General features: G+C 41.6%; 1 protein-coding gene across 8 annotated transcripts in view; it reads left to right on the forward strand.

The window, feature by feature from the left end:
- Nucleotides 1–14,192, forward strand: part of PTPRF (protein tyrosine phosphatase receptor type F) — a 371,253-nt gene that overhangs the window by 186,246 nt on the left and 170,815 nt on the right. For all 8 annotated transcript variants that reach the window (XM_083845518.1, XM_083845516.1, XM_083845515.1 and 5 more), the window contains one exon: nucleotides 721–862. In XM_083845518.1, coding sequence (XP_083701644.1) covers nucleotides 721–862 — 142 coding nt within the window. The remainder of the gene's footprint in view (nucleotides 1–720; nucleotides 863–14,192) is intronic.

Genomic DNA, 14,192 nt, shown 5'->3' on the forward strand with positions numbered 1-14,192 from the left:
ATTAACAGTGGCCCAAGGCTGTGCCTTCACTGACTTGCCATTAAGGAATAACTTATAGTGATCCAGCAGTAAACTAACAAATACCTTTCTTCCCCGTAGAAGTTCGAGTAATGTATGTTACAGCTTAGCAGGATGGAATGGCAATGATTTATTAAGGACTTTATTTATTATGCTGGGGAAGGAGCTATAATTATAGCATTGATGATCATGCCAGAATTGCAAAGTACCTGATGCTGAAGGACGTTGAAAACAATCACTTTCTGCTGAAGTTAGCATGCGCTGTAGGTGCTCAAGGTGTTGCTCTGGTTTTGTTACTATTTTCCTGGTGATCCCACAGGAGTATATCATTCTGCTCTTCCATCAAGGTGAAAGTTGGCACTAAATTGCGATCAGTATGATTAGTAAAACCATTAGTGCAAATATGACTCAGATGTTTTAAATCATCAGATCCACTTCTTTATTACCAGGTTGATAATTTTTCAACTTTAATTGATCCATAAAGAACCTCATTGGATCTTCATTTGTTCTGGCCTTCTCAGAGGGCAGATACGTTCTTGACTCTGAGATTTTTTGATTTCTAGACATGGAACACTTGCTTAGTTGCATGATATTTTCTAGTTTATGGATCTTTCTGATTTGTTTTTAACCCCTGGATTGTTTTGACCTTGTTTTTGTTGCACTAGATAGCACTTAAGAACTGCTTTCTTTTCATTATTAAAGGTTATTGAGTTTGATGATGGGTCAGGATCAGTTCTGCGGATACAGCCCCTGCGTGTTCATCGAGACGAAGCCATCTACGAGTGCACAGCCACCAATAGTGTTGGGGAGATAAACACGAGTGCCAAATTAACAGTGTTAGAAGGTAAGTGGAAGGTGTTTTTTCATGTCCTTAGGTGGCTGGAAACATGGCCTTGGCTTTGGTAGCTACATGTTGTAGTGCTCTTAAGTGACATGGTGATACTCTAGCTCGGTTTGGAAAAGCTGTGTTGTTCCTGTACCATTTGCTGTAATTTCTCTTAGTGATAGAAGCCGTTATTTTTCAGAGAATCATGAGCAGAAAGGATGGCAGATTCTGAACTTTCTTTAAAGTGTATTAGTTGAATTGTCTGATTGAGGTATGTTATTTCTAGCTTGGAGGCCTAGCTAAAGAGACATTTGTATACTTTTCTCATCTGCCTGCCTTGATGTAATACCCATCTTCAGGGTATCTGAGAATTGTATCTGACAATCAGAAACTTAATCTATGTTGCTGTACCTTCTGGATTAAATCAGCACAGTTCTTTTTGAATGGATTTTCAGGTTCCTCTTCAGATTTTGAGCTTGATGTGGAATTTAGCTGGGTTTACTTTTCACTGTAGTCACAACTTGTTAGTCTTTTTCTCTTCTCTTCTGCTTGCTATGTTGTTTCTTCTAAACTGAATGTTTCGTGGAAGAGCTGTGTCTTAGATATAAAAGGCTTGTGATCAGTTGATTTTTTTTTATATTAGATTCTCAGAATTATTGTCTGCTTTTAAGGCAATGGGGATTTTTTCAGCCCATCAATGTGTTAAAATATTTGTTTATATATAGGATTTTGTAGGTGCATTGGATTGTTGCAAATTTAGGACATTTGGCTGAATGGACTTTTAACTTTGCATTTACTAAGACAAGCAAGAAAAAGGCTTAAGCAAATTGCTTGCTGTGTATGGATTCATGAAGAAACTATTGAGTAATGAAAAAACTAGTCTGGAAAGTGTCTGGATGATTTGGAATCATCAAATTCAGATGAACTTTTTCTGTTCAGTCTGGCCATGAAGGCAAAGGAGGCTGGTTATCCCAATCACGAGTGTGCCAGCCATGCACAAGTGAAGCGTTTTTCCCTTGCTCTGCCACAGATATGGTACCGTTGTCCCTTGTTCTCCCTTCCCATTTATAGCATAGAGGTAATCATATTTTCCTCTCTGCTCTGTGACAAAGAATACATCAAACAACTGTAATGTGCTCAGACACTCTGGTGATGGGAGTCATAGAAATCATTCAATACTTGATGTGATTGTGTATCTTGTTTCTGGAGGTGGGGCACCTTAAAGGATCAGCTTGCTCTTCAGTAGTAGTATTAAGAGATGGATAACAGGTGCTATAGACTTGAAAATTGTTGAGTGAAAAAAGCAGATCCCTTTTGTTACTTCTTGCCTTTGCAGCCATGTACGTGAGTACATAAAGCTCGGTGGAGCTCTTTCAGCGTTTTTCTTGCAGATCTGCATTTAAATGATTCTTACAACTGGATTTTTGTGATGCTCAATACTTGACTAAACGAATGTTCCACACACATTCCTGTTTCCTTTGGCTGCAGTTGCCTTTATGTATCTTAGATATGTATGCACATGCACACACGCTAATAATTTATTTGCTCTGTGTTAAATGTTCAAAGGCCCACAGAGACATGCATTGCATAAAGGAGCACAACAGTATTTCTCAGCCCCGTAGAGCTCCTGCTGGGTTCCTGATGAGTTAAAACTTTCAGACCACCACATAAATAGGGAATGGTAGGAAACACCAGGGACAGGAAAAGACATGCTTGCACTGTTTAAGAGCCACAGAAGCAAAAGTCACTACCAGTCAGACACAGAGCCTGCTTTTCTGTTTGAAAACTGCCTTTAATCAGGGGTAATGCTGGTTTAACACAATCCCATAAGGTCAAAAACCATCTGCAGGCTGGGGGCTGCGTTTTCCTCTCAAGCTGAAGAGTATCGACCCCTTGCCAAGTACTCTCATAATGGGTAAAATTAAGAAGTATTTGCTGTATAGCAGTTTGTATGTGCTCATGCACGGAGAGTTGTGAGCTTGCTTACAGAGGAGGAAGATGTACCTCTCACGTTGGCTTAACCTGATGAAGCAGATAAGCTCTGTTATGATGTATCTGCATTAAGAAAACACAGTTTATATCTTTCCTTTCTGAGATTTTCTGGGGACAAAAATGTATTTTTTTTCCAGCCATGCTGTCTCATTGTTCTGTGTTGTCTGCCTTAAATTACACTGCTGCATTTTGGGAGTGTGAAATTTTTTTTGATTATTGTTTTACATATGGGTTTGCAGGGCGGGTATCACAAGTCAGTGCCCTGGTTGTGGTTATGTTCAAACAGCCTCAACAGTCCCCAAAAAAAACTAACATGAAGTGCCCCACCTCTCTGTTCTGCCACTGCTTTCCTGACACAAATTTCATAGAGCTATTTGGAAATGACACATTTCACGTGGAGCAATTGATACCCTCAAGGCTGTCAACTAGGATTGGATTTTCCCTCCGCTTCTGGGGTTAAAATAATTTCTGTAATTGCTCTCAGGTGGCATTTTGAATGATGCAGACATTCTGCACTTCCTTTCAAGAATTTGACTAATGCAGTGGTCCCTGATGCATGACAAAGCTCTATCACAGACGTCCTCATGGTTACATGCTGCTAAATACACAGTACATATTGATTTTTACATTAAAAATCCTTTATAACAATAAGTTTAATGCTTCTTCACAATTTGCTTTTTAAAACATGGACCTTACCATTAAATCCTGAAGTCACAGTCAGGGTTTAGCAGGCTCTTATTAGATGTCTTTGTAGCTAACTAATCTGGAGCTTTATTTTATTTAGATTTCCATGATGTTTTACAGATCAGAGGCAGATAATCCTTTCTAATTGCCAACTTATTCCATTCTGAATATCAAGAGAGAAGCCTGAGTCCAGTCTCCTGGAGGAACTGGGAATCCTCACAGATGTGAATCTTTTAACAGTTTGGTTCCCTACTGCCCTTTCATTCTCAGCTCCCGTGTCTCTTATTTTTTCCTTCTAAGCGCAAATCCTGTTGTGACCAAACTACGTATATACTTGGTGTAACTGGAAATTATTTCTCCTGTTGATAGCGGGAGAAACAGACGTGCATATACCTTCTCTTCTCATTTCTCCTGGGTAGCTGATAAGCTGAATTATGTATGAGTCATATTGAACATTTCTATCTTTTTTCCAATTATGACCTGAAGCAGCACAGAAGTACATTCCTGCCTGCCTGGCAGAAGAGGAAACCAGTGCAAGGAGGGGAGGGCTAGAATCAATAAGCTGACACACGTTCCCACGAAGAGCCTTGGGGACGGTTAGTGGCTCTAACGAATTAATAAATATATCTTTCAGTTGTAACGTTGAGAATTACCAAGCGTTTTAAATAGGGAGATTATATGAAATGTGAGTAGGAAGGATGCCAGCGTGGAGGAACATGGCAGCAGGATGCCAGCAGGACTGTCGACGTAGTGTCCTTCCACGGAACTCCTGCGTTCGGCATTGCGGCAGTGCTTGGAGAGGTGACGCTAAGTGTTTGTCTCCGGTCGCCTGTAGACCAGAGCATGCCTTCTCTGTGGTTTCCAGCAGTCTCCACCCAGCAGGAAGACAAGGAAAAGCAGTGCAAAAAGAGTCTTCAGGAGGCAGGGAGGAGAATATTGATTCTTTGGGAAAGAAAAGAGGCTCAAATACAAACCATTGCGCCAGTCCCTTCTCTCACAGAGCTTTCCAACTTGGACGTTTGGTTACAAACTTTGATTTCCAGAACTGGAACACTATTTAATTGATCTTCAGAGCACCGTGAGCACTCGTGTGTTTTTTTTTTCTCCCAACTCTGCTGTAACCTAGAGCATACCGTCACATCCAGGTGACACTGAATATATTCAGTGTGTCGTTTCCCTTTGTTTTTAAGTAGGTTAAATGAAAATGAAACTATCATCTCCACTTGCCATTTCCAGCACAGATCTATGCAGATCCCCGATGCCTCTTTCCCAGACTACTTAATCATATGGCATGGAGCTGTCTGCCTGGAGAGCGCAGCCAGGCTCCGGAGGAGAGCGACTCCTGGTAGAGGACAGGCAGAAGAGCTGGGGAAGGGTTGCTCACACACAGGTTTCAGTCTCAACGTAACCTGGCAAGTTAAGTTTCACTGGCCAGCCTCACGCTGTCAGTAGTCGGAGGAGTTTTGGTGCATGTCTGTGGAGCCCTAGAAAGTGTAGCAGGTGTCCCAGGGTGGGAAGCACCTCCACCTCACCGTGATTCGCCGATTACTGAACCATGTCATGAGTTTAATTTCTTTCACCAGCTGCCAGCTGCATTCCAGTTCCTGGAGTTACTCTGTTTAAAATGCTGTAAATGATAAACATTTGACTGTTACAAATGATTTCTGCAGAGCTAGATCTTGCAAGGCCTGAAACAATATGCCCTTCTTGTAAACACGCTTCTAAAACTGATTTTGTCATTTCGATGGTAAACAGAAGTTAGCTATGTTTAATCCTTGTTTACGTTTGGTTAGTTACAAAAGGATCAGTAGGATCACTGCGCTTTGACTCATGTTTGTCTTCATTGCTTTTGCATCTTTTTGCCAAGAAGAATTTTTAGCAATGTGTTATAGAATTGGAGCACTTATGGAAGGGAAATTGAATCCACTGGGTGTACTCATTCTGATTGTGTAAATGAATTAAGATTCCCTGTACCCTCCTGCTCCTGAGATTGGCAGTACTCTCCCCACATGTCCTGTCAGGAGATGACATCTCTTTCCTCTACATGCCTTGTGGTCATTGACTGTTCCGGCTGATTTGGTCCCTCTGTGGGAGGGCTGCTCTGATAGCAGAGATCTTACCCCCGTCCTTTGCTCTCCACCCAGGTAATCCAAAGGAGCCTCCATGTGCTTCACCACGTAGGGAAATGTCCTGAAATACAGTGATGCGCAAACAAAGAAACCTGGGAGCGTTTGCTTTGTGCTGCATGGTGACATGTCTCATGCTTGTTAAAAAGGGAAACATTAAGCCAATTACTACTCGTGGTGGCACAATTGAGAAGTTTAGGTTGTCACCTCAAGGAGTATAAATCCCAGCTCACGTGGACTTAAGCTATTAAGGTATAAGCAGCGTTCACAAGGAAAGAGAGTATTAGGCTGCTCAACAGCAGGTTGCCTAGTAGTCCTCTGGTAAGTCAATTTGGGAGCCCTGTCATTCTGCTAAGAAGCCTCGCCATTTCTCAGGTGCTGCACAGTGGCTGAAAGAATCCTGCAAGTTGCAGGGGAAATAGGTGGTCTCTTGGTCCCCCAGAGCACACAGAAGGTTGAGCAGAATTAGCAATCTGTTAAAATTAGACCAAGAAAATGTATGGACTGTTACGTACCATGCCACTAGAATGTCTGAAGATGGTTTAGCTATTTAATCTTTGATATCTAAAGAGCACCTCTCATCCCAATCCAATTTTATCTATTTATTTTAAAGATTGGATTCAATGAGAACGGTACTGTCACTCTCATAGCTTACTTTTTGTAATATTTAACAAGAGAGGATTTCTTGGCTGTGAATGAGAGACAAGGAATTCTCAGCTGGAGAAAAGTTTTAAGTGTTGTTGGTCTCTCCTGCAAACAGGAGTCAGCAAATCTTTAGAACTTATCAGACCCAAATGCCCTAATTTCAATTTCTTATTTCTCTTTAAATGATTAACTAATGGCACATAACCATATAATGTGTCCATGATAGCAAGTTCCATCAGAACACTGCCATGCTCTAAGGTTAACATCCAGGTTCATTCCACAAGTTTATGAAGCAAGTAATACAACCTTTGAAAAGTTTTATATGAAATATCACATAGTTAATGCCAAGCTGAACCCTTTGGAATTGTGCACTCTCATAAAATGCTGTGTCTGAAAAGGTACTGACCTCTTAATCTTGAGAACATTTGTCTTTTACAGCAAGTGGCTGTTTCTGCATATTGGCTCTCAAATGAGATCCTGTGAGATTACATCTGTAGCAGGAGGGGATGCTGTCACGTTCTTATAAGCAAGCCCATGGCGTCAGTGATATTGCAACACCCAAAACAACACTTGTGATTCAGGAAGAACTTCCCAGATAGAAACAAGTGAACTTGAGTGGCAAACAAACCAGAAGGAAGTGTACTCTACAGAATTCAACAAAAGTTCAAATGCAGGGTGTGCTTTGCAACTGCTAGGTGTCTTGAAATAGTAAGTGTGCAGTTGTGTCCTGTAAAAAAAGACTTCATGTTGGCTTTTTTAATCATTTTTTATTTGTTTTGTTTTGAAGAGAATCTCTGGTTACCTCTGTGAAACAAGTTTAATTAAGAGCGCATAAAGTTATTGCACTGTGCCTTGGGCAAAGGTGCTGCTTAAATTCTGTACCGAGGAGCATCAGGATTTTTGTTAGGTTAGGATGTGGAGTCCTTTTAGTTTCAACTGTCTCCGTTCTGTTATGAACGTTGTCTTCTAGAACTCTTTACTCTTCGTAAACTGCTGATGTTGATATCGTCTTCAGGAACTGAAGACTGAAGGCCAAGATACATAATTTGGAAGAATAAAAAAATAAATCCTTTAATTAGTTTTAAATATTTTGCTTTCCAGTTTCGTTGGTAGTGATCCCATTCATGTGTTATGGGAAAGATGAGGTATACTTAATGAAAACAAGATCTCAATCATTAATAATTCCATATTCCTTCACATCATTTCTAAAGGCAGCAGTCAAGGCCGTTTCAGTCCCTATCACTGTGGGATGTTTCTTCTAGACCAGTTTGCATGTTCCTTTTCTTCCAAGCACATTAATCTGTTTTATGCAAAATCCTTTTGGATATTGTAATCCAGTGGAATTATTATCCCATGCTGATGATATTCTGTTGATTATATCATGTAGTAGTACAATATTTTCAGTATATTGGCATGTTTAGTGGCTCAAGTTAAATTCAGCGACTGCCTTCTTGAGCCAGCCAGTGAGACATTTCACCTGCCATCGTGTTCACCGCTCATCAGCTTGTGTTGGCCAAACCCTTTGATGCTTCTGATATGCCCAGCTCTTGAGGGGGAAAAAAAGCACCTAAGAACTTGTCACCAGTAACAGTTGTCTCCTTCCTGCTTGCTCCGTTTCTCAAAACCCTCACGAAGATGCTCAGAAACGCAGATGCTCATTCAGAATATTGTGGCAACCTCCTGCTAACTTCTGCCTGTTAGGAAAATTGATAATTGAGCCCTGGCGATTCTTTTCTCTCTTCTTCTGGGCTCAGGGTCCGGAGCCAGGTTGCTTCTCGCTCTGTGCTATCCTACAGCTTCCTTGGAGATTGCTATGGAAAGCGTGTCAGGCTGTTCTACCGCTGCTCTGCTGTCAAAACGTTCGGCCTATTCCAATAGGTAAATGAGGCACAAACAGACCGGTTTAACTCTGGCAGAGATGCACGCACGGAGGCAGATTCCTTTCCTGTTGGGGAGGAGGTGCTGTGGGTTGCCATGTCCCAGCTGACACCGGGGATGGCCAGATGACTGCTTCTGCGTCTCTGTTCCAGTCTGAAACCAGACAGGTTAGATTAAATTGTCTGTGGTTTAAACTAATCTGTTTTGACTTGCCATTGGAACAGATCATCAGTCCCAGCTGGGAGGCTGCAACCACCAGTGCTGCCTTCAATTTCGCTGCTGAAAGGCTGGCGCTCCATCTGCCCCGACCCCATGGCCACAGCAGTGTCTGAAAGCTTACACGGGGCTGGGATTTTGAGGGATTCGGAGGCAGTAAACCAGGACAGAAACCTTGGCTAAAAGGAGTGGTAGTCTAAAAAGGCCAAGAGAGCAGAGCAGCAAAGAGAAGGCTACCGAGGAGGTGATATGTGTCCCATAAGCTTTTTGGTGTAGATAGAGGCAGAAAAGGCGTAACACAAGGTGGATGTAACAAATCGTAAATCTTGAAGTAAATACATTTGTTAGAAAATTGAGGATGTTTAGGTTCAGATATGTGCTAGCTGATGTGCTAACCTGTACCAGAAAGTAGCCAGGCAAGCCCTCTTGCTGCACTAAGATCCCCATTGCACTTTCATAGACCATCCACCAATCTTAATTTCTGGTCCTATTCTGTACCTGTTCCTGTTTGATTTGGGGGATTTTTTTAACATACCCAACTAAAGATGGGCACACAAAGAACCTTGCAGGTGTCTTTCTGAAAGCACAGGTGGCTCCATGGATTTTTGGGGATAAACCATCAGATGTATGCTAGGACCATAGTTGCTTTTTTCATGTAGTTGGTCATTGGCTAGCTAACCTTCTGTGTTTCTCTAATCCATCTGCTTTGTCTTGTCTCTTCTTGTTTCCTAGCAATGTGTACCCAGCATATAGCAAAAATTCACAATATTTCTTAAGTTTGTTCCTATTATCCCTGTCACTTAAGGTGATTTGGCTCTTCTTGCTTGATTTTTTGCCTGTCCTCTTTATTTACAACATCTCCCCAGCACTGTCAATATAATACCTGCCTTCTTTGCAGAGATCGTTGATGCATCTAGTCATTTCAGAACTGATATTTAAGGGAACTTGTTGGTAGAGACCGTTGTTATACTACCAATAAAAAATAATAGTGAACAAGAGAGCGGAGTTGATTAGGTGTCAGTGAGCCCTGATTTGGCTCTCAAAATGCCTGCCTGGTAATAACTAGGCTGACGCTGGACCCAGTGACTCTCGGTTAATGAACTGAGTTTGGAGGACTGGCAGCCAGGAGAAAATACTTGTTAATGAGTTGTCTATACATGGATCTAGAAGTCTTTCAGAGAAGAAGAAAAAATAAAAGCACACAATTATAAATAAATCATTTCATTTTAAAAGTCGCTTTAATTGATGTGTATTTAATTCAACCGGAAGAAACAAAAAGTTAGTTCCTGTAGGTAATTTGATTAACTGTAGCTTTAAAACTTGTCAGAGTAAAAAATAAACACATTTCTCATCAGATTTTACATCTACCAGTGCCCATCAGAAGCTAAAATAATAGATCTTTATCATCAGATGTTTCAAAAGACCTTTCTTATTGCTGGATCTCTTTCAAGATGCCTCGTTCTGAGACCGTCTGTGGAGAACTATAGCAACCTGTTATTGACAGATGTGCTCTCTGTAGCTTGTATGTCAGCCCTGCTGCTATCTCCTGCTGACTAATAAAGTTAGTTGCTGGTATATATTTGTAGAGTCTTTGAAATCTGCTAGGTTGTGGAATAGCCTTCTGAGAGAGTTAGTACTTCATTGTTTGAACTATTGGAAATTAATGGGAAACACTGCTTGATAATGCCATGCGGATCGTCTGATTTGGTTCCAAGGAAGAAGGGAAGGACAAGAGCAAGGTGTCCTTAAAAGCCTTTCTGAGTCCTACTTTGGCAAAATTGCCTTCTGTACATGCTTGTAACGGAGAGACTCCGCTCCAAGCTTGGTGACCTGTTGTCATTACTGGTGTTCCCTGACTTACACAGGCACTTGAGAAGACGTAGCACCAGAGTGTTCTTCTGGAACTTCTTCTGCAGAAGTGGGAGAATATATCCACTTAATAGAACCGGAGAGTAAGTTCTTAAATGGAAAATGGAGCATGGAGAGAACAGAATGTGATAACCATGGCTGTAGGGAATGCAGTGCTCGCCGTTCCAAAAGCATAAATCTCTGTATGTACGGGCGTTTCTATACAGTCACCCTGGACTTACGTTCTGTGCCTTATCTTCTTCCTCTCTCTAAAAATCACAGCAACAATTAAATCATTCTTGGATAAATCGCTATTTTATAAGGTGAATGCCGGGAAAACTTGGGACTGGAATCTCAATTCATGCTAATAAATCTGTAGCCACAGCTCTGGAGACGTGAGGATCTCCATGGAGCGAGTAGTATACTTCAGGTGTCACTTACTGTACCTGTGGAGGAGAACGTTTCACAAGTACTTTAACATCTTTTCCTGCAGAAAAAGGAAAATCTCAGAATTGCTATTGATGGGACACATTTTGGTCTTGGTCTGAGAAGCTGACTGTACAAAACAAAGCTGGCTTTGCATTAAAGACTTTATTATTGATTATCCTGACAGCTGGTTTCTGTGTGTCGTGCTTAGTCACAGTCTCACATTTACTTGTCCTTAGTATCTCTTGTTGATCATGTGTTTTTTTTAATACAGTTTAGTCAGGAAGGCTCTACATTTGTGATGCCTATTAAAATGCAGTGCCTGGATAATGAGCAAAAGGAGTAATTGGTCCTAATTTGGGATGCAAGGAAGTAATTATGATGACCCTTCATTGTTAATTTGTCATTTGAACTATTAGTGACTAAAATATTTTTGGTATAAAGATGATCTAAAGTATATGCATTCCACTTGCTGTCTTAGAAGTCCAGAGAATCTTTACGAAAGTATTAATCTTGTAGTGTTAAAACAACACCTTCCCCATAGAGTTCCCTAACTGCTGTTTATGCTTGCGGGTATTTCAGTTGGATAATAAAGTAGTGACTCTTCCTGGCCTTCTCGCCTGCTCAAATTCTATCTGCTCAGAGCTCCAGAGTTGCTCTTTAAAATCCTTTATCCTAAGGAAAACCAGTGGGTGTGAGGTATAATAAGATCTGTCTTTCCAAGATCATCGAGCTCCTTGATGAGGCAGGTTGGATGATGCCATGGGAAAATGCTGCAGTGAAGTCATTCATCTGCCTTGCTAATCCTGTGCTTTGTTGTCTCAATCCTTTTATCACAAGGGTCCTGCCTGGATGAAACCTTTCCAGATTCCTGGTGTATGAGTTGAGCGGGGAAGTCCAAATACCAATCGGAGCTATAATCGTATCCAGCTATAGCGTTCACCGTCGTGCTGTTATCGAAGATAGGACTGGGGGAAATTTCCCTATGACAGGAGTGCTTTCAGCACATGATGCAGAGTGCTTTAAAATAAAGCTAGATGTGCAAAGAACTAAGGCGCACAACAGAATTAAGATTGTGACCTTTTAGCCTCTTTGAGACCACTGGAAATGCACTGCAAACACTAACCTGTTGAAGACCTTAAAACCCCACAATCTTGCTTTTGGTACTACAGCTCCAAAATGGCATTTTGTTTACAAGCAAGGCAATATGAATTTATTTTTCTGTGTCTCTTTGATTTAGACAGTGCCACAGTTGGTCCCAGTGAGGAAAAAGTCCTTAGAGAGAAAACGGAAAACATAAAAATACTGATGAAAAATGCATGAACCAAACACAGGGTGGTATTAGCAAAAGCTTTTGCAGAGGAAGGTAATGAATTGGGGAATGCATAGTCCAGCATTACAGGATATACAGTATAAAGAAGGGCAGACACAGGAGGTCAGGAGGAGGAACAGGATGGGGTCTGTAAGAGTGAAGGAGGAACTTTTAAGTCCTGCCTGCATCTGCTTCGCTTTGAGTCCCAGCAGGGAAGAGCAGCTTGTGCCAGCAGTGCTGCGGCTACAGGCAGCACCTCCCAGACGGAGCACCATGCCTCGCGTGTGGAAAGCAGGCCAGGCAGAGCAGGGAGCTGTGGTCCCGGGGAGCCTGTCTGGAAGGAAGACAAGGCCCCTGGCAAGTACCAATAAGCTGAAAGCCTGCATATGGTGGAGGTCAAAATGGGTCACCTGGGAGAGGGAACTGATCAGCTGGGAGTGCTCGTGCTTGCATGGGCCGTGCTCTGTAAGAAGATTGGGTGTTGCTTCTGCTTTCTGAAGGGAGGCTTTTTTTTTTGGTAAGAATATCACTGATTGACATGAGACCTAGCTCGGGGGGAAACTGTGTGTGTTTTTACAAATAAATGGTTCGGGTGCTTCATTTTGGTATGAGGTTGTTCCTTCAAAAAAAGTCGTATTACAGAGAACCTTAGCTGAAGCTTTGCCTGCAGGAACAATGTGGCCTCATAGAAAAAAAATAGGGGTTGTTTTGCCTAGAGGTGGGAGGCTTAATGAGAGTCCACCTGATTGGCATGTAGCACTTGTCCTAATATAACTTCTGCCTGACATGTGCTTGTGGTCCTGAGGAAGACGTTGCTGATCAGATGAATAGTATCTAGACTTTAAACTAGCAAAAATAAATAAAATCTTTATCTTTTTCAGTAGGATTTCAAAGTGTGTGTGTTGGGGGTGGGTTGTTTGAATTCTGAACGTTTCATGTTTTTACTAATTAGACACTAAAAATGGTAGAAGTGTTTAAAAAATAATAATAAAGCCTTAGCTCTTGCCCTGGGCATGAATTTACTAGCTTTAGTTTGTTGTTCTGTTCGGTTCATTGATCTTGTCACAATTGATGATTCATTAAGTTGTGACTACTGTAGAAATTACAATGCACAGATGTGGCTGTGCTGCACATCTGTGTGTTCCCAACGTGCTAATGATCTAAAAACGCACTTTCTGTCTGGCCATCCACTGTGCTTCGAGTGCCAGCTGACATTTTGTATTATTGAGCCATTTGTTGTGGTTGGCAGAGAGAAGGAGTTTTTGGTTCTCTTTGTGCTTTTTTGTTGCTTTTATCCATATTTCAAATAGCTGGATTTGACTGTCCCAGCAACCTTGGCCTTGTGGGACGGCAGTCGTGACTAAGTTTTTTTGCAGGCTGCCACCTTTTTCAATGTCGTGTGCCTTCTCCTGGTCTTTGGTTATAGTAGATGGGATTATTTTCTGCACTAAGTCACAAGGAACAAACATGTCAGATTCAAAAGCAGGGTTTGCAGGTTTCCCGACTTTCTCAGGGTTCTGAATTTTTAATTTTTCAAGTTAGACTGAGATGTCATTGACTGAGTTTCTAGCTTCCTGCTAACAACTCAGTTTGTCCAAAGCTGCTTATCCTGGCAGGTCCCAGGAGACCTCAGAAATTTCCAGCATATTGACCTACAGGCTGATGAGCACCAGCAATCCAATAGTGTGTGGGAACACTGTAAAACAACCGAATTGTTAAACTAACTTCTGGCTTCTTCACCTAACTCAGACTGCTGTTCGGAGTGGTCCTCATTAGAGACTTGTGTTTGATCAAAGCATGAATCGGAGGGGCTGACTGTCTGATGCAGAATGACTTTGCATTAATGTGGTGAGCTGTGCCCGCTGTGATATCATGGTAAGGTTATGCCCATGTTGGGTAGTTAGCACGTTGCCTTGTGACTATGTTCTAACCCCACTTTCTAGTGCAGACAAAACCCGTAAGACTCCTCCTCTTGCTACAGGCCTTCCAGGGAGTGCCCAGGGAGAGCAGACTGCACCCGTTGAAGCACGTAGCTCTCCTCTCTTACCCAAATTATCTTTGTTCAGGCCATGTAAGTCTTTCTGAAAGCCAGATTACAGGATGTCCCAAAGAAAAATACACTGTCTTGTTTAAAAAAAAAAAAGTGCAAAGCAACAGTGAGTCCAGAACTAACTTTGATCAATTTGTTCAAAAAAATAATGTTTAATTCCACAGTTGAAAG

Source organism: Anser anser (assembly GCF_964211835.1).
Source record: "Anser anser genome assembly, chromosome: 8".
NCBI lineage: Eukaryota > Metazoa > Chordata > Aves > Anseriformes > Anatidae > Anser > Anser anser.